This window comes from Stylophora pistillata, chromosome 14 (assembly GCF_964205215.1).
Source record: "Stylophora pistillata chromosome 14, jaStyPist1.2, whole genome shotgun sequence".
NCBI classification, from domain to species: Eukaryota; Metazoa; Cnidaria; class Anthozoa; order Scleractinia; family Pocilloporidae; genus Stylophora; species Stylophora pistillata.
This window is the reverse complement of record NC_142532.1, coordinates 2,266,429-2,294,131: the sequence shown is the minus strand read 5'-3', so window position 1 is coordinate 2,294,131 and position 27,703 is coordinate 2,266,429. Positions and strand designations below refer to the sequence as shown.

Genomic DNA, 27,703 nt, shown 5'->3' with positions numbered 1-27,703 from the left:
GCATACTAGATTTGGCTAGAACTTTCCCAAAAAGCGTCATACTTTGTTGGACAATTGTTGAGTAGATCGGAAGTAGATTCGCTGTGATATCATTGCGTTTTTTCACTGACTGAGTTAATTTTGTGAATATTCCCTTGAGAAAAGCTACGATTTTGCCGGGAATTTCTCAAATGTTCGTAAGTGTCCAAGTTTTGATAACATGTGCACATAGTTCCTTCTTGTTATGATCGTTTGATCAATAATGGCGATCGTTAAAATTCTCATCCTGTGTTGTTGCTGAATTTTCCCTCAATTTTTGTCCTTTGTTGTTGTGTTCTGTAGAACTCGAAAAACTCTTCCACGGCACAAGACGTGGATATTGGGCTGATGCAGCTGAGAATTCTTGAACCTACAGAGAAGGAAACGCCGAAACAGTCGAAGAAGAAAGTGGCTCCTGGAACCTCGAGGCGCCGGAAGAAATCGAGATACAAGAGGTGTGTAATTTCTTAATTTTCTTTTAATGGTTGAACAACTCAAATAATGGATGGATGTAAATAATGGGTTTTGAAGTAAGGCTGAGCTCCTTTTTTAATTTTTTTTTTTGTTGCTCAAACAACAGCAAGAAATCTTCAAACATTTCATCTGCATACAAAGTACATCAACGTGGCTTGCGTTTAAGTGAGACCAATATGCTGAAATTGCCCTACTACATTTGAAAAGCTTTTATATCATTTGATTCATTTATATTCCACAACAAGGAAATTCATTCCTTACTTGGGTTAAAATAATGGCCTAACGGAAAAGAAGAAAAATTTCTGCTCTGCAAGTAAACGACTTATGATATTTACCGGAAATGAAGTTGCAAAATATTTCAGTAAACTGTAAGAGGTATCAAAACAAGCTTACTTCTTTGCTGAATTCGTGCGTGTTCTCACCTTTCTAACCTGCATTGTTAAATAAAGATGTATGTATATGTGTGACGCAGTCGCTCTTAGAGTCAATTTTAAAAACATTTTTGGATTTATTGAGGTGCTAAGCGAAAAAAACCCAAATTTTGAACTTTGCTTGAAAATATATTTTTGTGAAAATATGTTGCCAGCATGACATGGTTTCATATTGTATCAAATTTTGGGCGACCACGCATATGTCATTATAAATAGAAAACACTTGATCTTTGTTCAAAAGTGTGTAGGAGTGACTGATTACAGAACAAATTCCAAAGTTTTGTAGTAATAATGTCAAATCAGCGAATCATTCGCATTTCTTTCATTCTTCGTTGCTTTCAACAGATAAAGTGTTTCCCATAGATGTGCAATTGGTTATAGATAGTAATCCAAGAAAAGAAGAATGTAACGAATAACAGGAAGGTGGGCATACTGGGGTTCATGTCCAGTTTTTAGATAAAAAAAATTCAAAATTTAACAACTCAGAAAGAGTTGTTAAATTGAAGAGTTGTTAGTAGGGGATTTGTTCCCTGGCTAGACGGTTTTTGACACTCTAATAAAGTTTCTTCTTCTTCTTCTTCTTCTTATTTATGCCACTTACAATGCTTAGAGAACTTGGACTTTTTCTACCATCTGGTTTGAAACTGGGTATGGAGTTAATCATGTAGATAAAAAACTGGGTGTGGTTTTGCATTCTCTATGATTGGATATATTGGTGGACACATGTTTTGATGTCATTCAGGTCTTAACCAGGTGGAAAAATCTCTAATGCATCTTCAAGCATTAATAGTAAATCAGATCAAAATATCTCCATCAGAAACTCAAAGTTCCCTCTTCATGCAAATTGAGGCATTCGATTAATAATAAGGTTTTCATGCAACTTCAACTAATGCAGAATTACCTAACTCAGTTTTGATTCTCTTAGCTGTTACTCTAGAGAATAATACCATTCTTCCTCAACATTATTTATTCAGATCTGAAAAAGGGTCAGAAAATTATCCAATTTGGTCTGATGAAATTAGTATCAGGTGTTGAGGAAGCACATTTCTACCAGTTTTTTTAAGTGAATCCCTTGTGCAAGTGGGGGCACAAGTTTAAGGATAGGATCTTGATTTGGGTAGTGAAATTTGGATGGCAGAAACAGTAGAATACAAGAACAAATGATAAATGCAGTGAACCACACAATGCAAAGTAAAATTTAGTGGCACATTTTGGTGAATCTCTTTATGAAAAGATTCTTATACCAGACATTGTTGTAAGATACAAGTAAACCAGATAAATTGCAGTGTGGGCATTGTAGCAAGAACATTTAAAAGGCCAATGTTTGGACAGTACCACTAGTCTTCTTCAGGGCCAAGGATATAATGAAAGATAAGACAATAAATAACAAACAAAGATGTAACTTTTTTAATTGTACCTCTTTCAGAACCTTTCTTCATTTTTTCCAATACTTTTTTGTGTATTTCTCATCATCTATGCTAAAATCAGCTTTTCTCTCATGCACTGTTGTAAACTACTGACAACAGTTCATGATCTACAGACTTGTAATGAACTTTTCCCACCCCTAAGGGGTGACCAAAAAGTTTCTCCTCCCCTTAGCTTAGCAATATATTTTCAATTAAATAGACAAGAAGAAAGAAAAATATCAAATAGAATACATTATTTGATGTTACAATTGTTCTCCAAGCTAAATTTTTACAAAATATATGACAGTTTGGAGAATTGATATGAGGATCTTAGAAGTGAAAGTATCGAAGACTTTGAATGTACCATAACTGTACATTGTAACTTCCGATGCCTTTAATTTGGTTAACAAATTACTTTGAACAGAAGTCTTACTGCTTTTTAACTTCCTTTGTTGTATATGATAATTGGATAGAAAAGCTTTCAGTTTTCCTGGTTACCAAATGTCAAGGTCACTGCTTCAAGCTCAGATATTTTCTAACAGAGTTGCCATTTGGCAATGGAAAATGAAAAAAAAAAAAAAAAGATTGATGATTAGAGTTGAACTCAACACTTACACAGTGGATGTGAAAGAGGCAATTACAGAGAAATTTTTACTGTTTACCTAAACATTCCACTCAGTTTACTCTAGATCATAAACATTAAGAGAATGAAACTATTAGAATTTACTACATGACCTCTGAAAATTATTCATAAATTTGCCACCTTTCCTTGAGAATTTAGGTGACAAATATTTTTATTTTCTATGGCAACAAAAATGGTTGCAGCTTAGAGAGGTGTAGGTCATGCCTCTAGCTTCATAATGGTCTTCTTATTTGATCCCGGTTGCGTGGTTTCACCTGCATGAAGAGAAGGGGTATGATAGGATTAGGGAGATGACAAACAAGATGTATCTAGATTGTGAGCTATAGTTATTTTTGAAATCCTTCAGCTTCTGAGTGACATGCATTGAATTTCTGCTTACAGTAACACCCTCGATTCAATCACTAAGGTCAAGAAATTAAAGGAAATGATCATCAACGCAAGGTGCTCTTGGTTTGTTTAACAAATTCTCCTTTTCATTACCAAAGGAAAAGTATAGGAAACAGTATGGAGAATATGCATACTGATGTCAGAGTCTTAAGTTGAAATCTTATGCCATGTTTGGATTATAGGGTTAAATTCTGGTTGATTTTGTTTAGTGGGAGAGGGATTTTAATTAACATTCATGGAATTCCCCAACAAGAGAAAAGCTAAGGAAAAACGGAAGGCCTAGGTAAAATTGTTTTGGCTTGAATTTGTAGTTCTAAGTTATACTTAATTCCTGTACATTTAGGGTGAAAATGAAATTTGTTGCTGAAAAAGAATATACACAGAAAGGTTATGTAATCAACCCCTTGTTACAATTTTCGTAATAGATTATAAAAAGCACAGTCTGAATTATTTTTAGCAAATGCACAGCTTATTTCATTTTTAAAATATTTTCAAATTAAACAGTTCAAAGTAAGTTATCATCACACAATTTTACAAAGGTTGAAAATAAAAATATAACAAACGATGTAACTTTTATAACAGTGAAAATTGCTCTTACAAACTTCATTAAATCTGCCCAGAGGGAAAGGTTTGTTTTAGCTTGTTAGTTTCGTGAGTCTCCAGAACTCAGTAATCAAAGTGTAATAAGATTAGTTTAGAACTGGATTACACCTTCCTTGATCAAAGGCTTCCTTTTGGAGTGGTATTCATTTACCAGTTCTTTTAAGGTTCCAGGAGGGAAGATAACTTCCCCAATAGAGCAAAAGTCAACATTTGAGGAGGGAAGCAAGTTTATTTTAAATATTCCTACTGGCTTTCTAGCCTTAACATATCACAATCCCAATTCCTGTTGTTAGATTAGCCTTTCACTTCCAGAAGAGACCAATAGGGAATTTCTCTGAGCAATATCAATACATTTTGTAGGTAAGTGTAATCATAGTGAAGAGGGAAATGTGTAATTATAAACTATAGGTATTGTTTGATTGAACACTAAATTAGAAGAAATGTACGGTAGACTGCCAGGTGAACTGATAAAGAGATCTTGAGAGTATTTAAAGGGTTGAAAGGAAAAAAAAAGGTTGAAGTAATTTCTGATTAAATTTTGGTTTTGAATACCAACCTCCTCAGGAGAATAGATAGTGTCAGTATTTTTTTTAACTAAATGACCAGATTATAATGTTTTCAGCAGCTAGCCAAAAAAGCATCCTAAGTAAACACATACGAAAAAGGGTATCTGCTCTCACATCAAAGGAAATATAACAAATTGTTAGATTTGAGAGGCAAAGCTAAAAATTTTCCTCTTCTTTTTCTTACCACACCTCAAGCAGGTTGTTCTACTTTTCATCTGAGTTTCTGGTGTATTATTCGAATTTAACAAAGTTTCAATATGACCTTTTGGCACAAGTCTGTTGAATATCTAATTTACATAGTAACCATAGAGGTCTTCCTTATTAGTCAGTGTTTGTGTTCCTCTCTTTTCTATTTTGCTTAAAACTTCCACTATGAACTTGTGACGCAAGAATCTTCCTCTTCACTTTTGAAAATGAATTTGAAGTTGATGTGTAGAACTGATGCCTATACGCATTGTTCCTGCTTGTTTAAATTTATTAATCTGCAAGTAAATTTAGCTGATAAGGCAAAACCTGTCAGACACGGTACAAAGTGGATGACAAATTTCATCAGTTTGGATAGTCATCTAAAAAGTCAGTGGGGTGTGCCACCTGTACTTTCAGTGACTGACTGAAGACTAAATTTAACACTATTTTGAATGAAGGAAAAAAAAAACATTATATTTGAAAACACGATAAGAGAGGGCTTTGAGATGGCCTGACTCATTTCTAAAGACTTTAAAATGTCTGTTGTAAAGAGCGTTGCAAAAAAACCCTTAAGCTTGCATTTTTTTTTTTTTTTTTTCACAGAATCGAGAGATTTTATCGGCTATAGCACTCACCTGTTTCGAGAAAGAAAACAGCTGGGTTTGTTGACCTAAGCCAACTCCAACCCGATCTACCTAAAATTCCAGCGTAGGCAAAAAGTTAAATTTAGCATATCATAAGTTCGCAACTCTTGACGAAATTCATTGACGCTGATCAAATATTCGGACTCGAGGGAGGGGAGGGGGGGGAGGCTGCCGTCTAGTTCAAACGAAATTTTCCGGTTTTACCTCGACGAAAAGTAAATATTTGCTGTTGCTATTCTTTACCCTTAATCGTTGTGTCTTAAACGGAAGTTCTTGCATTCAGCTTCAGTTAGGCGGTTTCTTTCCGTATCGATAACTTACATGAGTTGTGACGAATTAGTCGCTACCGGCTTGAACCCAATACCTGTTTTGACGCCGCACTTGCATACAACTTTACACGCAAATAAAATCCGTTGCATTGTTTTCTTGATCACCGGATGCATGTATTGATGTTATCTTTTGTTTCTAGGAGAAAAAAGAAACACGCATACATCTTCTTTTGTCGAAAACACATCAAATTACCGCGAATACTATGGAAATCAAAACATAATAATCACTTTCGAGGTTTTGTAGGGGGTCGTACCCCCGGTGTCATTATCACGTGATGTTGGCGGAGTCTTGCGACCAATCAGGTGATGTTCCTGAGAAAAATGCGCATAATAATTTCTCGTCAAACGATAAACAAGCGCCATCTTGATTTTGTTGCTTGTGAAAGGACCTTGGAATTGTCGTTTTCTTTGGAGATGATCTCGTTTGGTCGACTCTTAGAAGCCCGCTAAGGTCTCAGGAGTTTTTGGTTAAGAATATTTGGCTGCGTTTTGAGACAAATTAGCCAGCGATGCCGCCAGTAAAGCGCTTGGCGCAAAAGCCGAGGTATGTTGCAGCGAACTTAGTGTCGACAGGGTATTGGTGAACATTATATGGCATTCATCTCGATTAACTGCGAGAATGCCATACTTCGGCGTAATCTGTCTGGAAAAGAGCAGCAAAGGAATAGGAAGCACTGATGTTGCTTTTCTCATTCTTTTTCAGATCGAAAAGCACGGACAACTCAAGGTGAGGGTTAAACATGTATAACTTTTTGTAGTATATCTTGTTCTTTCCGTCGATATCCTTGTTCTTACGGCGACGGACACAGTACAGCCGTGTCGTTCCGCCGATACGAGAAAAATAATCAAACATGAGCATAGTTCTCAATAATGTCAGCTGTGTTGAAGCGATTGTCAGGCATTGGGTTAAAAAAGACGGAGATCACAATGAACGGAAATTGGAGGCAGTCTGTTTGCAAGTGTTTGCGTGTGTTTCAAGATTATTGAGAGCCGTATACAATAACCACATCGGTCCCGCTAGATTCTTCGGAGCTCACTAGGCGGTGAAAAGAAGCCATGTGGAAGGCTTAATATTGGGTGAACGTAGTGGTTTTTTTTTTTTAATCAGCTGCGTTTGACTCTGCTGTGTTCCTGAGAAATTGGGAATCGTTTTTTTCGCGCAAACGTTGGGAAACGCACCAGAGACTGCAAAGAAGTGCCGTGAATAAATTACCCGAGGACATCAATATATTAATTTTCAAGGCTTTTTGTGAAACGTGTCTTGTCTTCTTTGAAATTTGTCGCATCGTGTGACGACTCAATTGACCAAAATTACAGTCGTTGCGATTCTCGAAATTATCCCGGAATTTCGAATATCTTTGTTCGATTCAGAGGGTTTGCGAGCGACCGCCGCTTGTGCACTGTGCTCTGTGTTAGATTAAAAGCCCTATTCCATTCTTCGGAATCCTTGATCACGCAAACCTAAACCGTTTCATGAAAATTAATATATTTGCCCTCACAGCATTACGCTAGCCTTCTTTATATTTGTAGTTGTGGGTTTGAAGTTTGGGGTGAATTTTTAGAGTGCTCTTAGGCTGGCTGAACAAGTCATGTTTACATTTAGTTTTCTCGGTTGGCTAAGGTGTCTGTAGTTTCTTTTCAAAATTGACAGCTGTATCGTGTCGGTTTATTGTACTCAAAAATTTTTAAATCTCTTGTGTAAGCCGGGTTCTTCGTGTGTGCGTGACTAAATGGAGAACCTTATGAATGTTCTAAGAAATCGGGGAATTTATATACAAATGATATCAATTGTTCCTATAGCAATCTCAGCGCCAAGAAATGTTAACTCTCTTGCTTCGCGTGTGAACAAGTGTGGAAAATTTTTGACGATTGTGATTAATTACAAGGCGTCATAAAGTTAACGGTATTTTTATTCTTTTATATTTTTCGACAATGTGAAACGAATATGGCGTGTTTTATTCCTTGATTAATTTTTATGTGTTAATTTTTCTTTCCATAATTCTTAACATCGTGCTTACCTTGTGCCAACCAGGGCACATAAATTTGATCTTCGATTGACGCACTTTTCTCATTCTTTTGTATTTTTTTACAAGTTGTAATTTTAGTTACGGAGTTCTGTTCCCGTTTACGAACCCGATTGGGGTTTATTCTTGTATTTTTGTGAACTTTTGCACGTGCTTTGAAATAATTTACAACTTGATGCACGTTAGAGAAATGTTATCCAACTAAGGTTTGTCATGTAAAGAAAGGTTAACTCCCACTCAAGGATGCTTTATGGTCTGTTGAAAAACTGATCATTTTGCTATTTTAGCACAAGAAGGGGGCACCTAGGTGTGATTGTCAAAAAATGGAGCTGTCATTTTAAATCCAGTCCTTTATTAAAATTAGCCTTGACTTGGTTTCGATCACCACATGGAGCCAATATCATCTCATTTGTTTTGAACACAATGTCATTTTCAGGTGTATGCAAAGATATTTCTTGATTGCCATTAACATCTCGTGCCTACTGCAACCTAAGGTAGTTTCACAGTTCCTGAAACCCCAGCCAATAGAAAGTGAAATGATGTGTATACTCTCCAACTATCACATTTCATAGCTTCTTGGTATCAAGAGGCAACCATTGTTTAATGATCAGTTGTAGATGGATTGTATCAATTCCACGTGGTCCACTCCTCTGAGAAGCATCTGTTCATGCACGCTGTCATCTTGTTGCATTAATTTGTTTGATATCCTCAGGCCATTCGGTTATTTTTATTTACTTTTCTCAAACTGTGATTGTCATGTAGGTTGTTCTGTAAAGTGAAAGAAACATGTTTATACAACCAACCATGCTGGTACCCGTTTCACACAGACGCTGGGCAGAGGGGGCAAATGTTGAGAGAAATTTCCAATCTTAAATTAATATGAAGTGTGTTTCTTTTAGTGGATCACTGGAGGTGGTACATTTACCTCTCTTAAGTAAATTTCCCCTCTGTAATATCACAGTAGTGTTTGGAACCTAGTATACTAGTTTCACTTTGTGTTTTGCCCATCAAACTTTCATAGCGGTTAGGCAAACTTAAGACTAGTGCAAAAAAGAAAAGTCTTTCCTTCAGCATGTAAAATTTTACTTTTTGCAACAATTATTCAAACTGGAGTAGACTAAGAATTACCGAGTCAGCATCTGTCAGAGAGGTTGTTGTCAATCTCATTGCAGCCAGTTTTAGAGCAATCGATTTAAGTAGGGGTTAACATTTATTTTTTGCCTTGTGTGGAATATCAAAAGTAACCCCATCAAGCAATATCTTGCATAAAACCTTGCCTAGCTTTGAAGTATTCCTTCTTGTTGCGATACTTATCCAAACATATTGTTTGTTTCAAAAAAATTGCCATTTTTATCAAAGGAGTCCCTTGAACAGACCCATTAGATATATTGAAGTGTTTGGGTTTAATTACCTGAGGAGTCTGTGCTTGAAATAATTTTTTTCTTTGGATTGGTTGAAGTAATCTACATGCACCTTGATTCTCATTGTTATAGTTTTGCGTCCTACTGCGATGAAACTGCTGAAAAGAACCTTGTTTCTTTTCAATTTTAATGGAAAAATTCATTCTCATTTTGTTTGAAAGGCTTTGTAGTCACGCATTACAATATAGCCAAGTTTTAGGGCTGCATTATCAGACAGTTAAGTAATATGCATATCTTTCAGACAAGTCGCCTGTCTATGGATACCTCCTTTAATGGCCGGGAAATTAGAAGATTTTGTAATTGTCGCCAGGTTTTCACACTGGCAGCACGTAAAGAGTTCTGTCTGCATGGCAAAAAAAAAATACAGATGTTGTGATTTGTTTTACTCCAAATCAACTGTATCTTTATCATGATAACATTGCAAATTTTGCGACTGAAGAAACTTGATATTTCCGCTGGTTCATGTGGTAAATAAGCCAGCCAACATTTAACGCTTTCTCAAGGTTTAAAGAATTTTATAAATTGTTTCTGCATAGCAAAACTGTGCATAAAAATGTTATTCGTGGGTATCAGTAGTGGTTTCAACTAACGCTGGTTATCTGCAGTGTGCTGCCGCCTACAAGCTTTCTCACAGGGAGCTTGTGAGTTGGCTTTTGTGTTTGGGTTTCGCCTTAAAGCAGGGCCATCTATAACACCATCCTCATCTACTTATGAAAAAAGGTTAGTGAAACCCTGGTATCATGTCTCTGAACACAAAGTGAAAAAGTAAGAAAAGTAAGCTACAGTATATTCTATATACATGTACAAGGCTAAAAGATTAGGAAAAAAAAATTATTAAAATGTTTAAACCAAACGTTTTCGGCTGTTTGCCATCATCAGGGCTACAGTATGTTTGTTTGTTTGTTTGTTTTTTTTAAATTGGGTGTTGATAAGTTTGGTAGCCTTGAGGTTCTTGTCTAGGGAACCTGGTATATTCATTTCCAAGTATATTTTTTGAAGAAAACCATAAAGAATGTGTCAAAGGATTATGCACTTGTGCTTTAGCTGCCATTTTCCCTGTGAGGTAAAAAACTGTTGTCGTAAATGAGTAACATCTAGCTTTACTGGACATAGACAGGGAACATTGTCTCTAGGCAACAGCTATGGTAGTGTTTGTGTACAGTATTGGTAGGCAGTGCCAGCAAAAACAGATTTTCACTGCTACTAAAAGTAGCTATCCTTGCTTCTAAACCTTAGAATTGCCAGTAGGTTCTGTATGAAAGAGCTATTGATAAAACAGTGTCAAATATTCCAAATCTGGTCATCTCTGATTAAGCTTTACTACAAAACTATTTATCACATTACAACTGTAACACGAGGGTTACATGTCACTGGTAGTATGCTGAATAACCATGCATTAGATACAAATATTTTTTTTAGCCTGTTTGTAGTTAGTATTCCTTTTTTTGGTTGCTATAACAACCCTACACTAGGCATCAAATAATTCTCGTGCAATTACAAAGTATTCTCTGGCTTAATTTTGATGGCAGCTTTTCATTTATTTAGGCATGCAGAGGATGGTCTGCTACAGTTGTACATCTGTATTTATTTTTTTCCTTTATGTCCCCTTTTGTGAACTTTGCTTCTGTTGAGGAGTTATGAATTCTGATTATTTGCAAAAGCAAAATTGATCCTCTTAGCAGTTACTTTTTTATCAGATAGGTTTCTGCAGTCATATATAGCATTGTTGTTGTTTGGTTGTCATTTTTTGGGGAAATCTGCAATGTTTGGATGTTTTGTCAAATCTTGCATAAATTTGTGAACCATTGTCTGGAAACCACAAATGCGAATAAAGTCATTGTTGCATTTATTGTACATGCTCTTACTTCTGGGAAAGAATACTCTAGGTTTAAAAATGGGGGTCAACCGTAGTAGGAATTAATTATCATTTAGCAGTTGCAAAAGTTAGTTGAATGGCTGTGACAAATTATAAAAAGGTTTGGCTGTTTTGTTATCCCTATCATGTACGTGTTCCATTTTCCTGCCTACTAATCACAACCCACACAGTTTCTATAGAAACAGATCATGTAGGTCATGTCTAAGTTCTATGCGTTTGCGAAGTTGCAGTGATTATCAAATGAAGTCTTATCTGAATGAAGCTCTGAATAATCTATGCAAATGTACAATTTTTACTTTTTGTGACTCCATCTGATTTTAGAGGTTTTTTTTTTTCAAATTGTGACATTGAATTCATTCTTATTGCTTAAAGGGCATAAGTGAAAGATGAGAAAGCAGATTGTTAGATAAGCGTTCTTTCTTCCTCATGAACTCTATTATTCAGAGCTGTCATTGCCAAATGAACGCAAAGAATTTATCAATTCTTGTCAAGCACTTTTGTGACCAAAAGTGTTAAGGTAAAGGGGCTTACATGCATTGCTTCTCAAATAAAGTTTTTCATTTCACAATAGGTGTGCAAATTCTACCTCTGTCATAACAGTGCTTTGTAAATCCACTTGAAGCTGCTCAGTTGTTGACAGCAGAAAATTTTACCAATGTAATTATATATCTATTATTCTTGCTGTGATTAATTCTGAAGACCAAGTGCTTAGTATCCCGTTTGGTTTTGTGAGCAATGGTGTGAAACAATAAATGTTTCCACAAAAGTTTGTGCTAATATTAAATGTTTTACCTGCTAAGAATATACCTTGTATATTTTGGTAACAATACAATTATTATTTTAGTTGTTCTAAACCAGGAGGATTGCTAAACTTGCTTTTTTCTTGTACAATGCCTCATTACCACAAATATTCATAGCCAGAAGGCAGCCATGAAAATTCAAATTAAACGATAACTTCGGTTGTTTTATTTTATCAAAGGTATGTAAATTAAATCAATTTACAGAGCATGATGGGGTTTGTTGTGAATATAATGCCATACACATGTACATTATTTTGGATGAAACTGTATAACCTTGAACTCATTTTTAAATGAAAACTTTACTATTAGTGAAAGTATTTGAAAACTTTGTTGTGACTGTGTTTGTGAAGGCATCCCACAATATTTTTTTACTGCTCAATTGTTTTTTCTCAGTAATGTTTGTTCTTTGTGTGGAATGATATCTGGTTTTTAGAATGGGCTTCTTTTCTTCGAGGTAAAATTTTCCCAAGCCAATGTTTGCATGTACATTTGGATTCCCCTTTTACTGCGCAAGGACAACACCTTGCAAACATACACATCCTAGGGATTGAAACAAAAGCTTTACTATTAACTTCATAAATCAATTATCCAGTGAATTAGAAGCCTTTGTGAACTGAACAGAGCAGAGATTCCAACTCCTTTTAACATTCACCACTATAAAAACATGGCACAATTTTGTGAAACTGCAAAGCTCCTTTTCTTGTGGCAGATAATGATGCCGTCTGCTGAATGTTACAAAGTTTTCACATGGTAACACTGCCAGCTGCCATGTGAAAAGTTCATGTTTTCCCCCCTGCTATTTTTCTGATTGTCCAGGTTGTTTTATTCAACCTTGTTTGTTAAGGAAACTCTACCATATTTGTATATGTTTTTTGGGGGATATAAATGTACAAAACTGAAACTGAAATGTTTGAGATGGTTAGTAAGAAATTCTAAATTACAAAATTAGGTCCAAAGTTGGACTCGGGCAATGTGGTAATGATAGCAGGAACTTGTCACCTACTAATATGTATTAGAGCTTTCTCCAAGTCACTTTGTATTATAATTGAACATTACCAAGACTGCATCTATCACACTCTTTTCATCGTGATGTGATCAAACCAAAGTACAGTGTATACTCTCCCCATTTCTAGTCAAAATGGGAATTAAAGTGATGAAGAACTTGCGCTCCTAACATTAGCTTTAGAAGCTCTCGATGCTGGCCATCTACATTATCAACTTGGGTGATAAAACCTAATTAATTTATTTCCTTGTGATTGCAGCACCACAGTTTCCTCACAAACTTACTCCCTAAAGGTTAAAAAATGTCTCTTTGCTGTGGTAGTATTTCATCAGCTAGTAGTCCTTCTTTTGAATATTTTCATTGTCAAACATAATTTCTAATATTTTATATTAATTGATTAATTTTGGTTAGTAAGTTCCTGATGTGTGTGGCCTAAGAGTAATCTAGAGGAATAAATCTGGTGGCATTCTTAATTTTTCTTCAGTAACTGTTATTTCAATGCATGTGTTTCATTTGCTGGCTTCTTCTGACCACATCTGTCATTAATATAAGAGGATTATTGTAGCAAACAAGGGAATTAGCAGTTCTTTGTCAGAAGTTTCCCTTGAATTAATTTTTTAAGTCCCTTTTCAATCTCTTGTTTCTTCATGGGTGAGTTTTAATGAAACTTTTCTTTGTAATATGAGGTAGATCATGAGACAGTCGTTTGGGTGAATTAATTTGGCAGCTTAAACACGTGTTGATTGAAAACTTGTGCAAAATTATGCATGTACTTGTGGTCAAATACATGTACTAGGCTAAAGTCATGCTTTTTTGACTCTTCCTATTTAAACAAGAACTGGTCACAGAAGCTTTTTGCCACTTCCTGTTGTGGTTATCTCACACTGGTGGTTTTTTGTTTTTTCGTGTTAATCTCCAATGTTAACTGCCAAGCGTTTTATGACCAGGACAATGGCATTGATTGCCATGTTGAAAACCATATGAAGAACCCTTCAAGTTTTAAAATGTGTCTTAATTTGTGCATCAGAGATGCAATTAGATTAGTTTTGTAAAAGGAAAGTTATTTCTTTGGTAATGCAGTAATTATAGCATTCAATATTATTTTTTTCCTTTTTGTGTTAAGCACAGGTAGTATTCTGTTACCCAGTGCAATATCTTAAACTCGTTAACTTGCATGTACAGGTCTGACCTTGGAGTACTTTTCAGATTCAGTGAGGGAACATGAACAAAGACAACCATTAAAAAGAAAATTCAAAAGACGAGTAATTAGCATATTCTATGAATATGAAATTTGCATTGTCATGCATTTTACAATCATGAGTTCTAATAATAACTTTTCTTTGTGAACACCAGAAAGCAGAACTAGAATTTAATACATATAGGAGGAAATTTATGTTCTGTTTCCTTCCTTTCCCATGACAAGGTTATTTAGGTTTGTGAAGTGCTAAATTGCTTCTTTGTTTTGGTTGGGCTTTACAAGACGTGACCTAAATACAAATAAGTTATGTCAGCAATGTAAACACATCATATTACGTGGTGTCCGCCTAATTTATTAATTAATAACCTTTTATGGCATTGAAAATTACCATTCTTTGTGTCTTTCTTGAGAGAAATTTGAAACTGTAGGATTTAAGTTGAAAACAGATCTATCTGGATCCTTAAATCTTTCCTTATTAGGAAACTATCTGTTCATGAAATTACAGAGTGATTGAACTGTGTTATTGAAAATAGCCACTACAGGAATTTAACAAAATGTGAGAATTGTTTAGTGTGATTAGTTTTGATTGAAACATTTTGTAATATTAAACCAGTTGATTTTTCTTCTTTTTCTAAATGAAATGCTATACACAGTGTAATTTGACAATTTTCTACGAAAGCCTTTTTTGATTGTACGTGCTGTTGATTAAAATACCCGCCAAACATGTGCTCTGTTGTTGGGAGTAAACAATGAGGCAGTGTGTGGAAATTATTGTAAAATCTGTTTGTTTGTTTGTATTTTTTTAAATTTCATTTTCAACTCTAATTTTCCTCATTCATATAAAGCTTCATTCTTTTTTTCTAAGTACTGTTTAAAGAACTCAAATTGAAGAAAACAACTGGACCATAACAAATAAATTGTATCAGTGAAGTTATTACAAAAGGACTTTTTTTTTTTTGCCATGAGATTTTTTAAGAGCAGAAGAAGAAAATTAAAAATAACTAAGATGTTAATTCATTTGCTATCAGGGTTTTGCTTCTCATGAAAGTTCACAATAATTTTTTTCTGTTGTGTTTCAGAGTTGTCGAGCTCCGCAAAGAGAGATCTCGAGATGCTGCAAGAAGCAGACGCGGCAAGGAGAATGCTCAGTTTGATGAGCTGGCTAAGCTCCTGCCCCTACCCCCAGCTATCACTTCGCAACTGGATAAAGCTTCCATTGTCCGTCTTACAATCAGTTACCTGAACATGAAGCAGTTCGGCAAGAGAGGTAAATAAATCACTTTTGTCCTTGTAGCAAAATAACTTAATGCATTCCCTAATCTACATAATGGTTTGGCCAGTATTTATTATTGCATGGAAGCCCTGGACAGCTGCTTAGACTGCTTCCCAGAGTAATCTTCAGCTTGCTTATTTTCATATTGTTTTTACAGGAAAACATTTTCGTGTGGGTTCGGACTGCTCGCAGATGTCTGTGTCATCATCATCACCCATGTCAGATTTGGATGGAGGTAATGAGATCCCCTGTTATTATTATTAACAATGGAATTTAAAATAAAGATCTGCAGTCATCAAAATTAGGCTGAAGAATTCTGTGTAGTTGTCTGTAAATTCTTTGATTTTGGAAAACTAAAGAACACCTTGCCTTGTGTACTTTTTTGTAGAACTTCACACAGAGAGTCCCTCTCCACCTTCTTCTATTTCTTCTCCACCAGCAGTCGCAAGTTCCTCTACAGGTATCCGAAGAAATAGAAAAAGTTAAAAATTTGAAAATTTGTACTATGATACTGATCACGGGTTTTCATTAACCCTTTACATGGCTTGAAATTGCACCTGTATTGGGCACATTTGCAAATAAAGATTTGTTTGCAACCGTTTTACAGCCTAGCTTATAAATAAATTATATTAGCAGCCTTGTGTCTTGTTACTGATTGCTGTAGTTTTATCAGAAAAATCCTGCAAAATTCAAGTTAAATGTTGTGTGACTTTTATTGTTGATTTCTTGCTGAGAAACATATTGCAGGTGCACTTTTTCAGAAACTACATTGTGCAATGCTCATGAAATTTCAAGGAAATCTTTGTTTCTAATTTCTGGTTCTGGTAGAAGTAGGCTACTTTTGCAACTAAAATTTTCAAACTTGCAACTAAATTTTAGGAATTACTAGCAAATTGTGGTCAAGAATTTTTTTTTTAATTTCAAGCCCTGCTTTAACCACTGATGGGTGACTGAAAGGCTTTTAATATCTCCATACATTATCAGTCTTGATTCAAATATAAAGGTGTTGAGAATAAAGGAAATGATCACCAATTTAAGGTGCTTGTGATTGGCACACACATTCTCCTTGTCGGCACCATGGGAAATGTATAGAGAACAGTATGGAGAATATGCATACTGATATTAGGGTGTAAACTGTCAACAAGTGTGACAGCAAGGAAATAGTTTCAAGTAAGAGGTGAAATAAAATGAAAAATGGCTCCTGGGTCAAATTTAAAAATAGCTTACTGAACAGAAAACTAGTTGGAGGATTTTGTATGGTAGTTGAAGGGTTCTCTGATTTGGAATGCCTCATGGAACATCTCATGGGTGACTTTCCCTCTTACTTTGTGGCAACTTGTAAGGTCACTGAATTTTGTGACAATCAGGGTTGGTCCCCTTTACCTTCAAAGAATATTTCCTTTTTGCCCTTCATCAGTGTCTTTATTGTTAGATGTCCTTGTCTAAAATTGTTAACTTTTTTACCATTAGGTGCAGTTGTGCCATACAGCTCAGGCACTAATTACAGTGATCTTGCTGCAAACAGTGGTATATTTTTGTTGCAGGTAAGTGTATGGAGGACTGTGAAACTCCCTTGACCCCTCAAGTGAATGTCAGGGATTGTTTTTTGCTTTTAACTCTTTAGCTTTGAAAGCTCACTGAATGTTTCTTTTCTTTGAAGAAAGCATGAGGGCAAAGTTGTTTGTTCAAATCATGGAATGAAGGATTTTGTCAAAGAAATTCTAAATTACCACTACACATGAGAAAACTGGATTTACTTACTAAGCGTATCATGTTTTATTCTTCATTAGGCTTTGGATGGGTTCCTGTTTGTTCTCTCCAGTGATACCAAAGTCCTGTATGTTTCAGAGACTGTGTCTGTTCATCTTGGACTGTCACAGGTTGGTGTCTGACAGACACACCTATAGTCAAAACAGAGAGGTAGGCAGGGAGTCAGTCAGACAGACAGACAAAATCTGACAAGCACAGTAGTTATCATATGGGTAGACAAACAGACAGATAGGCTGACAGATGGTCAGAAAGACAGACTGAGTGGGAGACAGACTGGTTGTGAGAAAGACAGATGGTAAACACTACAGTGTACACTATTGAGTTATGGATGCACCCGGGAGTTTGTTAAGCACGAAAGAAGTGTAAGAGTTGCGCGAGGCAATAGCCGAGAGTAACTGTAGCTTCTTGAGTGCTTAACAAACCTCCCAAGTGCATCCATAACTCAATAGTGTACACTGTGGTGTTTACCATTTGTTTTATAACATAACATTGATACATTGTAGATAAAGAGTTCCCTTTTATTTAACAAATCTTGCGTGACCAGAAAAAACAAGCGCGTGCAGAAAAGTAGTCTTTGCATTTGCTCATGTCAGCAGTGTACACCCATGGGTAAATGGGGGATGCTAAATTGACCAATCACAGTGCTCACTTTACTTTGGTTATGTTACAAAGACAGATGGTAGGCAGATAGACAAGTAGAAGACAGACAGACAGACAGACAAAAAGACAGACATGATAGACAGGCGCCAGGTAAAGAGACAATCAGTCAGCTGGCAGTGTAGGTGACTCCTGGTAGCCTGCTAGAATCTCCTTCTAGTTGTCCTCTATTCCCTTGTGAAACACATGTAGTATTATCCATTCCATGTACCCCTTTGGTTGACATTCCTTATAACACACACTAGTTTCCATGGTTTGATCTCTACAGGGAATTTAAAGCAGGTTATATTCTGCTGCTGCATGAGGGGTTTACTGATTGCTAAGGAAATTTAAGAGATTTGTAACCATGGAAAATAAGATATTACAGGGTAGAAAACTCCCTGAGCTGATTAACATGTAGAATCTCCCAACAATATCTCTAAATTGTCTTGTAAAAAGGTAATGAGAATGGTCAAACAGATCAGTTGACGGATGTTAGGTTACTTTGCTAAGGTGTTGCATTCTCTCAACCCATTGACTAAGATCTGATTGTTAATTCTCTTCTCTAGTTGCCATACATATCCTTGTAAATTAGTTACAAGAATTTGGTGTTAGATCACGATGACAGCTTGTTCCTGATAAGTTTGAGTATTTTCATCACCTGTTTGCTGGATAATGATTAGGTATCAGAGGGAGAAGTTACTCATTCATCACTTCTGGCATTAAAAGGTTGAAATGTTTCCTTACTTCAAAGTGTGTTTTTCCCTTTTTCTTCTTCAGGTTGAGCTGACTGGAAGCAACATGTATGGCTACATTCACCCAGAGGATCAACAGGATCTTGCCAATGTGTTGCAAGCTGCAAAGGAAGAATTGGAAAACAATGGAAACTGTACTCCTTCATCATCAGGGAGATACACAGATGATATTCCTTTCTTTGGAAACCAGACAGGTGAGAAGGGTGCACATCATTGGGTGTCAATCAAAGGGTTATTGAAAATACAAAACCAATGTAGGTGAGATAGGCATTAAATGAAATGTTGATATCATTCACATGAAGCCACTGAGAAGTACTTAACCCCGTACACCCTAACAACAGTATGCATATTCTCCGTACTGTCCTATATACATTTCCTAAGGTGCCGACAAGAAGAATTTTGTCTAACATTTAAGATCTTCTTTAGTTGGTGATCATTTGCTTTTTTCTTGTGACCTCACTGTTTGATTCAGGAGGGGGGGGGTTTGATGTTGTAGATGGTAGTCACTCTTAGAGGCTAAGGGGTTACCAAGTTTTGATAATGTGATGTTTAAGTTTTGCGTCTGATTGGTTGAAAGGGGAAGAGTTTTGTAGGCCCTTTTTTTTTCAAAGTGTAAGGAAGCAAATCCTTTGTAATCCCAGATTGTCTAAGACACTAAAATTGGTAAATGTAAATAATCCTTTTTCCCTTAATTAAGAGGGACCAGCATCTACCCTCCCCCTAACATATCACACCAGACTCACCTATTTAAAGTCACAAGAAAAAAGAAAATGAGCACCAACTAAAGAAGCTCTTGATTGTTAACCAAATTCTCCTTGTTAGTTCCATAGGAAATGTATGTAGAACAGTATGGAGAATTTTCAAACTGATGTAAGGGTTAAAATAGGTTGTGGGTTATTCATCAAGGGCAATAACACTAGGGATTTGGATTGCACATTGATCCATATCCTAAGTGACTACATGGAGAGACAAACAATTACATTTCTCTTCCAAAGTGATGGAAGGGTGTATGTACTGTATCCATGAATGACTGAATAAGTCTCTACTTCCATATTTTAGGTTTTCTTGATGAGAATGGGCGGCCCAATGCACAGAAACCAAAGTCATTTTTCTTGCGAATGAAGTGCACTCTGGTGCGCAGAGGAGGTTCTTATACCAAATCATCTGGATTCAAGGTTAGCAAGGCTGTGTATCAATCAGTTATGAGTGGATTACATGATTGTGTACCTTTTCATACTGATGTTAGGGCTGTTTCAATGCACAGTCTGTTGTAATGTCCATGGTAAACCACATGTCTGATTAGCTCTGAAACAAATGGCCAGAAACACAGTTAGTTTGTTACCAAGTAGGCAATTAGAAACATTTCTGCTCATCCTAGAGTGACTGGGATCTAATATTTTCTCCTTGCATGACTGCTGAATCAACCTTTAATGCTTTAACTCCCAAGATTAGATTGTTAATTCTCCCCATTTTAGCTGTTACACAATTTCTTATAAATAAGCTATGAGAATCTGGTGTTAGATCAAGACAACAACTCCCACCAGACAAATTTGAGTATTCTCATTACCTGTTTGCTGGATAATGTATGGATATTATAGGGAGAAGTTACATGTTAATCACTTCTGGGAGTTAAAGGGTTGAGGTCACAAGAATAAGGAAAATGATCACAAAATAAAGAGGCTCCTGATTATCAAACAAATTCTCCTTGTCAGAACCACATGAAATGTAAAGATAACTGGGTGGAGAATATTATTATTAATGTTAGGGTGTCAAGGGTCAACTTTTATAAGACAACAACCATAACTAAAATGATACTTTTACTTTATTTTTGTTTTGTCATTCACAAGGTAATTCTCATGCCTCTATCAAAATCACGGCAAACACTTTTGTTTGATTCCGCAAATCACATTATTGTTCAAAACTCAAGCCAGCTATTGAACCAGACCAGAAAGTTATAATTATGGCAAGTGTTAGTCTTTGTGGTTTTGTCCTATGTACTTCATTGGCTCTAGAACACAATGAAATTCTATAAGCACATTTGGTGTTCATTGTTTTCTGAATTTGCCAGTCACATGAATAAAATTAATGTCTTTTTTTTTTTAATTTTGCTGCATAATGACCTTTTGCTGTGAAATTAACTGTAGATATTTATATGTAACTGTGTCACATGACAAGTCCTAATATTGAATGTGAGATTATTTTCCTTTCTAGGTTATTCACTGCATGGGAAGAATGAAGCCATATTCTGCCGGTGGCCTTCCTGGGCCCAAGTATGCATTTGTCGCAATTGGACAACCTCTGCCTACAATGAACATCAATGAGCTCCCATTGGAATGTAACATGTTTGTTAGCAGAGTGAACATGGATCTCAGAATTGTTTATTGTGAGGGAAGGTGTGTATTGGAGATTATGTTCTTTTGGTTGCCACTTGGGCATTTATGTCCATTGTGTTGTTTCATTGCAAAAACCTGGAAAATGATGAATCTTTTAATATCTTTTCAAGACACTCTTCAGTAACTGAACCAAATCTTATCTTCTCTATTTTTTTCTTTGTTACCTTGATATACAACCTCAGTTAACTAAAAGTAGGCATGAAAATATCTCAGGTGAAACATTGAGCATAACCAAGAACTGTCCTAAACTGGGAGATTGTGTCAAAACATAAATTCTGTGATTTTTCTTTTGCAGAATTCACAAGTTTATGGACTACTTTGCTCGAGATATTGTTGGAATATCAGCATATGATTTCTATCACGGCAATGACATTGCTGTCATCCAATCACACCATGCAAAATGTAAGGATTAACTTTTGATCCTCTCTTTCCACTGATAATGTTTAGCTAGTTGACAGCTGTGTAGAATTTAAAAAATCTTATCAGCTATTGGTTGGTGTCTTGGTTAAAAAATAAAACAACAACAACAAAACAAACACTAACAAAAGAAAAATAAAGAAATGACCTCAAAGAAACCTGTTGGGTTTTCTAACCTGTCCCCTCTGCTAATTGGGTTAGCAAGATTTTATTCCAATTAATAACAACATAAATTACCCTAAAGCCAACCCAAGAATAATGTATCTTAACTGTCTCACTTCTCAAGAGCTCATTAGTAAATCTCCTGAGTTCTTTTGATGTTACTTTGGAGAATTTGGTATCAGATCAACAGGTAAATGCCCTAGTCTATATTTTCTTGATATTTTAATCTATATTTTAATCTATATTTTCTTGATATTTTAATCTATATTTTAATCTATATTTTCTTGATATTTTAATCTATATTTTAATCTATATTTTCTTGATATTTTAATCTATATTTTCTTGATATCTTAATCTATATTTTAATCTATATTTTCTTGATATTTTAATCTATATTTTAATCTATATTTTCTTGATATTCTATCTTGGTCACTCATGGGACTTTAAGGGTTAATTCTTTTAGACGTTGATTGTAATTACTGAAACAAATAGTTACTTTCTCCACAGTTCTAACCAAGGGTCAAGTTCTCACCAAGTACTATCGTTGGATGAACAAAAATGGCGGGTGGGTGTGGATGCAGACCAAAGCTTCTCTTATTCCTCATCCAACAAACCCAGAACTCAAACAAATGCTGTGTCTGAACTACATTGTGAGGTAAATATATCAGACATGTTCATGAACACTCAACATTTCTTGCAGTTTGTTTCACAGTTTGCTTTCTACATCCAGCAGTGTAGTGAAGTGTTATGGGACTTACACATCAGCAAAGGAGAAGAAAGGAAAATACCTTTACGAGCCAAAGCGCGGAAAAACACGAGCGACCAATTTGGGACCAATTTTAGTTTTGCATCTGATAAGTTGAGAAAATGGCGCGAGTTTTCTGGGCCAATCACAGAGCGAAGCAAAGCGAAACCAGTGGAATCCCGGATTACTTTTGACACTCAATTGAAAACTGCTCTAGAAACTCATGATAATTTCCTTTGTTCTGGTTGGCATTGCGATTGCTTTGCTTTTGGTTTTACGCCACGTATTCAAAAAGAGCGCCATCTGATAAGTAGTCGAAAGTGTTGCTGACTGAAGTTTGTCTTTGACAGTGATGTAGAACACCGTGGTGTTGTACTTGGAATGGCGCAATTGGAGGACAAACCACCTCTCACAAATACTCGTATCACTGAGGTGGAAAACGAGGCAGACACGACTGGCGAGCTAAAAGATGCGCAATACGACGATCAAGTCATGATTTATCCAAAGTGGCATGAAACATGTAAGTATTAGTATTAAAGGTAAAAAAGTTTGTAGTTAGTCATCGTGGTAAATAACAGTTCAATTTCTCCTTTGAAGAAAGTAGAAAGGTTTCCCAGCTGTAACCTGATAAGTTCAATTCTCTCCTTTTCAGCTGACAACCTTGTTCCAAAACCCACCTTGATGGACACCATCGCCCTCGACCGGACGGGGTATCCCAAAACCACGTCAGCCGATATCACTGGCTTTGATAATGAAGTGTTCACCACCTCAACTGCCGAACCATGGGGACAAGCTACTTCCAACACCTGGAGTAAATACCATACATTGTCCAGGGGCAATAGTATCCCGGGAGATGGAGGGTCGACAAGTACCTTGGAGGAAGACGTAGAAGACTGGGCAAAAATGATTAGGGCTGAGCTGCCTGAGTTAGATCAGGACATTATTAAGTACGTGGCAACTGGAAGTGAGATCCCTCAGCCGGACACAAGCCTTGAATCTCTACTCCTGAATCATGGCCTAGACGGATTGCAGACTAATGGTACGATCCAAAATTTGGTGACACCAAAGATTGAAGAAATTACTATGGAGAGTGACGACTTTCCACTGCCCTCAGTACCTGGTGTGAACACTCAGCCGATGCCTCCTCCCAGTGTGCCATCACGAGCATATGAAAATTTTCCTGTAGATGATTTCGCCCGTGACACCAAACCTAATTTAATTCCTATTGAACTTGAAGGTGCCTTGAGTGTGGTAGGAGGCCCAAAGCCTCGAGGCAGCAACAGTCCTTGCAGGTTTGGCAGTGCAAATTCATCTGGGGAGAGGAGATTCCATCCTAAGGCGCCACCTGTATTTAATCATCCGAGCACTGCTACTCCTTCGAGTGCTCCCATGATGAATATAACGCAAAGCATCCCGACTGCAAGAGCTCCAAACACCATCACGACAACACAGGTTAGAAATATCCAAGCAAGGGTTCCACAACCACCAAGAAACGATCTGGCATCAACAGGCACTGGATCTTTTAGAGTTCCAACGGACGTTTCACGAATTTCAAATCCAAATGATGGAAAAATGCAGTTCTTTCAACAACTAAAGGAAGTTGCCTCACAAGAATTGACGGATGAAATGATAATTGATGTTATCGACGAACTGATGGCTGATACAGACCAAAGAAGAGACGGTAGGCTCGCGGAAATTATGCAGCAAGGAGGGTACGTTCAGGTGGAGGAGATGCCTGTGATCAAGCAAGAAGTGGTTACTCCTACGTTGCCAGATCCACCGAGTTCATTTCCAAGTTTTTCGGATAGCATCGCAACACAGAGTAGTCAACCACGGGTTGTTAACAGTTCTTCTACCCGTTACACATCTGCAGATACTTTCAGCCGGCTTCCAGGAAGTCAGAATACATTTGTTACTCAGCCAAGAGCTCCACAAAATGGAACTGTTCACAACCAAGGCCTCACGATGAGATACCAAAATGGAAATTCTCATACTCGGTTTGTCAACCAAGAGGACAGCAACATGAACTTTTTGAACTTTTCCCCAAATGAAAGCGTGACCAGCACGCAAACTGGAACGTCGACAACGACTAATAACATGTGGAACGCCAACTCTGGTTTTAAGCCGAATCCTATGCAACAAGGAATACGAAACTTGTTGCAAAGCAACAACAGTGTACCGCCCATTCAAACCACGAACTTGAACTCGCAGCTGAATGTTGGCATGTTTCCTCAGCAGACCGACTTGTCTTTCTTGTCGCAGCAGAACGTGAACAACATAATGCCTGAGAACGGCACGAGAAATGTACCAACTAACAATGTGATAACTCAGCTTGACCTGCAGGAGTTGAACTCTCTGATCCAGTCCACCGCCCTTCCAGCTCAGAGTTATCAGAACATCAATGGCGGCTCCATACCACAACATTATCCCAAGGTTGACATGCAGAGAAAATTATGACAATCACGGGAGTTACCTCGTCAAGGCCAGCTGTAAACAAGGTTGCTCACCGATGGCAGCGTTGGCCCGTTTCTTCCAAGTGTAAGCTAGTCCAATATTGTGCTTCGGTGCAAATCATCAGTGAAAATTATCCTATTCACTATTGTACTTCTGATTTTATTAGTGTACAAATCTTCATGCATTGACAAGTATTCGTAGATTGCTGGCAGAATCCCTCGGGTCGTTTAACAGGGCTCGACACTAACTTTTCAACTTACTGGCCAAGTGGCTAGTGACATCTTCGATGTTATAGGGGCTACCATTAGTGTCGAGCCCTGCATCACCCTTTTTTTTTATTATGTACATAATTTTAAATTTATAAAGTAGTGTTCTCATTGATATCGAAAAGGTGTCAAGGTAGAATTTGTAAAATTTAATTTTAGTTTTCTTCCTGGGCAGATAGCGCGTAGAAAAGAAACGAGCTCTTTTATCTCTGTGTATATACGTTTCTGTTAATAATTATTAGCAGTAAGGTGCACAACAGAATAGAAATTTAATAGTCCCGTATAAGATAGAAAAACGTATCAATAGTATTGTCAAGGTCATGTGTGTAAGTACATGTACTTAGCCACATTTAAGTTACCTCAATGTGTTTTTATGTATGGTTGGGGTTTAAAACAATTGGCTTTTTTTTTATTTGATTGTGTTTGAGTATTTGTTAGGGTGTTTTGTGTTACTATTTTTTTGGTCAAAGACTCTGTAAGCGGTGAGGAAAATTTAAGAGATAATGCATGATGCTGTTTTCCTTGCTCTACATTAGAGTTACATAATTGTTACTCCTAGTTAAAACATATATACTCCAAAATGTACTTTCCAAATCCTGGTGGTGGTCTTGTTCTCTTTGCAAGGTTTAGCAGCTGTGGTTTTGTTTTGATTTTGGTCCAATCAACACCACTACATAGAATTACAGAATTCGGCAATGTTTAAGCCAGTCTGCAAGGCAACATTTCTTAATACAAGTACTCAAAGAGTATTATTGATATTAAGTTTAGTAAGTTGATTGATTGATTCGATGAAATGCTGTGTAATAGTTTACCTTTTCTTGTTTGCAATGAGTGGCGGGGATTCACATCACAGTTATTGCTTTTTCTCCAGTTATCCAAACTCAATTATGACAAAGATTTGCTTGAATAATCTGATGAAAATACAAGATCGTTGAATTTTGGTTCATTTGCGTAGTTCTTGACACAGCTCACAATTTCATAAGTGCTTAAAGGAAATGTAAAGTGGTTAAATAAGTGTGGAGTCATTTCTTGAGAGCTCAATACAGTAGGTAGGACCTCGTAAAGGTAATGGAAGTATTGGAATGATAGTACTCTAAAAGCCTCTTGAACTAATATAGCTGCTTTGTTACAAAGAGAAACTCCACCCCTCCCCCTTGGAAAGTTACTTTTGCTGCAAATGTTCATCGTTCCTTAAAAGAAATTACAGTGCTAGGGCATGCTATATATCATAAACAGTGGCTTGACACCGGATTTGCTAAAAGTAGGTGTTATTTTCATAAAATAATTATGACGAGTTTACGAAGCTAGAAACAAAAATGTTAACGGAATACCATGCAGTAGTAGATTCCACATAGTGGGACATGTAACGTTGTAGTTTGCTAATATTGTTATACACATTTCGCTGACAAGCATATTCACTTAGTTAATTTCCCTTCAGATTAACAATAGCAGAGAAAATGTAGCGCCAATTTTGTGTAAGATTCGTCTCGCAAGCCAGCTGATTGATCTCACCTGTATCACTCCACCCGAGCGCGTGAGGTCTGGGTACAAGTGTAGTGTAACACTTAACTTAGTCATTGTTTCATCACTTCTGTATTCTTTGTTTTTGTTTTTTGGCGAGCGTCAAAGCTCTCCTTAAGTGTTTTTCATCATATATTGATACTTTGCGAGTCAATTCCATCAGTGTTGGTTCCTGCCTTCCTAGTTAAATGTAAAACAGTATTCTTGTCTCCAAGAGGTGCGGGATTCGATAGTTCTTAGAACGAGTCATTGGTAATTAATGGGAATGTAGTCACCGTGTGCCGGATAAATTATTTCTCCTATCTCTTTTGGGTGAGTCCCTTTCCATCGATATTAATCCTGGTCTATTCCCATTGCTCACGTTTGTGCTCGACTGGTTTTGATTCTGCTCCCAAGCAACCTATTTCCCTGTGCGTGGAAAGAATGCTTTCCCTGTTGCATTCATCGCTGACAACACCTTTAGCTTCCTTGTACAAGTTGCGGGAGGCTATGGGTTATCACGAGCAATCATTTCCTTACCTTTTTTTTTTTGTTTTTTTTTACTCACCCACTCCTCCCGTTTTAATTTTTTTTTTTTTTTTTTTCTAAGGTTTTTATGTATGGGCAGAGAAGAACACCGATGGAATAAACTTTGCCGGAATATAACAAGTGTAATAATCCAATTCGTACAATATTATTCGTGGGAGAACATATTTTCCCGTAAGACCATTGCTGTATGAGCAATAAACTGTAAAGATACCATACAGATGTATCTGGTTGTCTTCGTTCGCAATGATGATTTCCCTTAGATAGTTTCCAGAAATCTTTCCTTGAGAATTGATCGTTCTGAAACCACCCACGACTAATTCGTAACTTAGGACAACAACCCTCTTGTTTGGGCCAAATTAGATATACTTTCAACTGTACTGAAGTGCCTTTGGCGAAATTTCACCGTATCACTTAGGTTTCCGGGAACTCCCGATAACTTTCGAAATGTACCGACGGCGTTTGGACTCCCCTAAGTACCGAAAATATACCGAAATCTTTCTATGAGTGCCGGTGAACAGTTTGAAGAGAAAAACTTTATACAAGAAGGTCAGTGAACAGCGAAGCACCGTAGCACTGTTGAATTTTCCGATCTTTTTGTATGAAGTTAAGAGAAAAGCTGATGAAGGATAGATACTTCTTGTAAACTTATTTTTACCCACCTTGTTACCATGATCTCGCGCCTGGTAAGGGTCTTGGTTCAGGTAAGAAATTCCCGCCATTTTCGTGCTGGACGCCAAGTGCCACAATTTGCAACAAGGTGACCATCCATTCAAC

General features: G+C 36.7%; 1 protein-coding gene and 2 long non-coding RNA genes across 11 annotated transcripts in view; 1 reads left to right on the top strand and 2 right to left on the bottom strand.

Moving 5' to 3' along the window:
• The first annotated feature begins 16 nt into the window (after nucleotides 1-16).
• On the top strand, nucleotides 17-27,144 carry LOC111323398 (uncharacterized). 4 transcript variants are annotated; one of them, XM_022926724.2, is made up of 15 exons: nucleotides 17-176; nucleotides 322-473; nucleotides 6,391-6,414; nucleotides 15,089-15,276; nucleotides 15,440-15,517; nucleotides 15,671-15,742; nucleotides 16,753-16,826; nucleotides 17,073-17,162; nucleotides 18,469-18,637; nucleotides 19,503-19,618; nucleotides 20,655-20,836; nucleotides 21,132-21,238; nucleotides 21,923-22,070; nucleotides 22,511-22,680; nucleotides 22,813-27,144. In XM_022926724.2, exons 1-15 carry the CDS (start codon nucleotides 171-173, stop codon nucleotides 24,615-24,617), a joined length of 3,381 nt encoding a protein of 1,126 aa, XP_022782459.2. In that variant the 5' UTR covers nucleotides 17-170; the 3' UTR covers nucleotides 24,618-27,144. The 4 variants fall into 4 exon arrangements, with proteins under 4 accessions (XP_022782459.2, XP_088600603.1, XP_022782460.2 ...); XM_088744477.1 differs by having other exon boundaries at nucleotides 23-172; XM_022926725.2 differs by lacking the exons at nucleotides 17-176; nucleotides 322-473 and adding an exon at nucleotides 6,042-6,231.
• On the bottom strand, nucleotides 2,308-5,917 carry LOC111323401 (uncharacterized). The gene is made up of 3 exons (XR_002694158.2): nucleotides 5,723-5,917; nucleotides 5,350-5,409; nucleotides 2,308-3,226 (listed from the first exon to the last, which is right to left on the bottom strand). It is a non-coding gene; the product is annotated as an uncharacterized LOC111323401 (long non-coding RNA).
• LOC111323400 (uncharacterized) overlaps nucleotides 6,761-27,703 on the bottom strand; it is a 38,899-nt gene continuing 17,956 nt past the window's right edge. For 5 of the 6 annotated variants that reach the window (XR_015995133.1, XR_015995134.1, XR_015995131.1 and 2 more), the window contains exons 3-8: nucleotides 27,589-27,703; nucleotides 19,671-19,748; nucleotides 18,436-18,544; nucleotides 17,044-17,183; nucleotides 15,652-15,736; nucleotides 6,761-8,479 (exon numbers count right to left, since the gene is read on the bottom strand). This is a non-coding gene — a long non-coding RNA (uncharacterized LOC111323400). Of the gene's footprint in view, nucleotides 8,480-15,651; nucleotides 15,737-17,043; nucleotides 17,184-18,435; nucleotides 18,545-19,670; nucleotides 19,749-26,921 lie in introns of those variants that run through there. The other variant, XR_015995132.1, reaches the window with a different exon arrangement.

Coding starts and splice junctions, on each gene's coding strand:
- LOC111323398 (XM_022926724.2), top strand. Junction 15,518..15,670: donor CATGTCAGATTTGGATGGAG/GTAATGAGATCC, acceptor ACTTTTTTGTAG/AACTTCACACAGAGAGTCCC. Junction 19,619..20,654: donor CCAAATCATCTGGATTCAAG/GTTAGCAAGGCT, acceptor TTTCCTTTCTAG/GTTATTCACTGCATGGGAAG.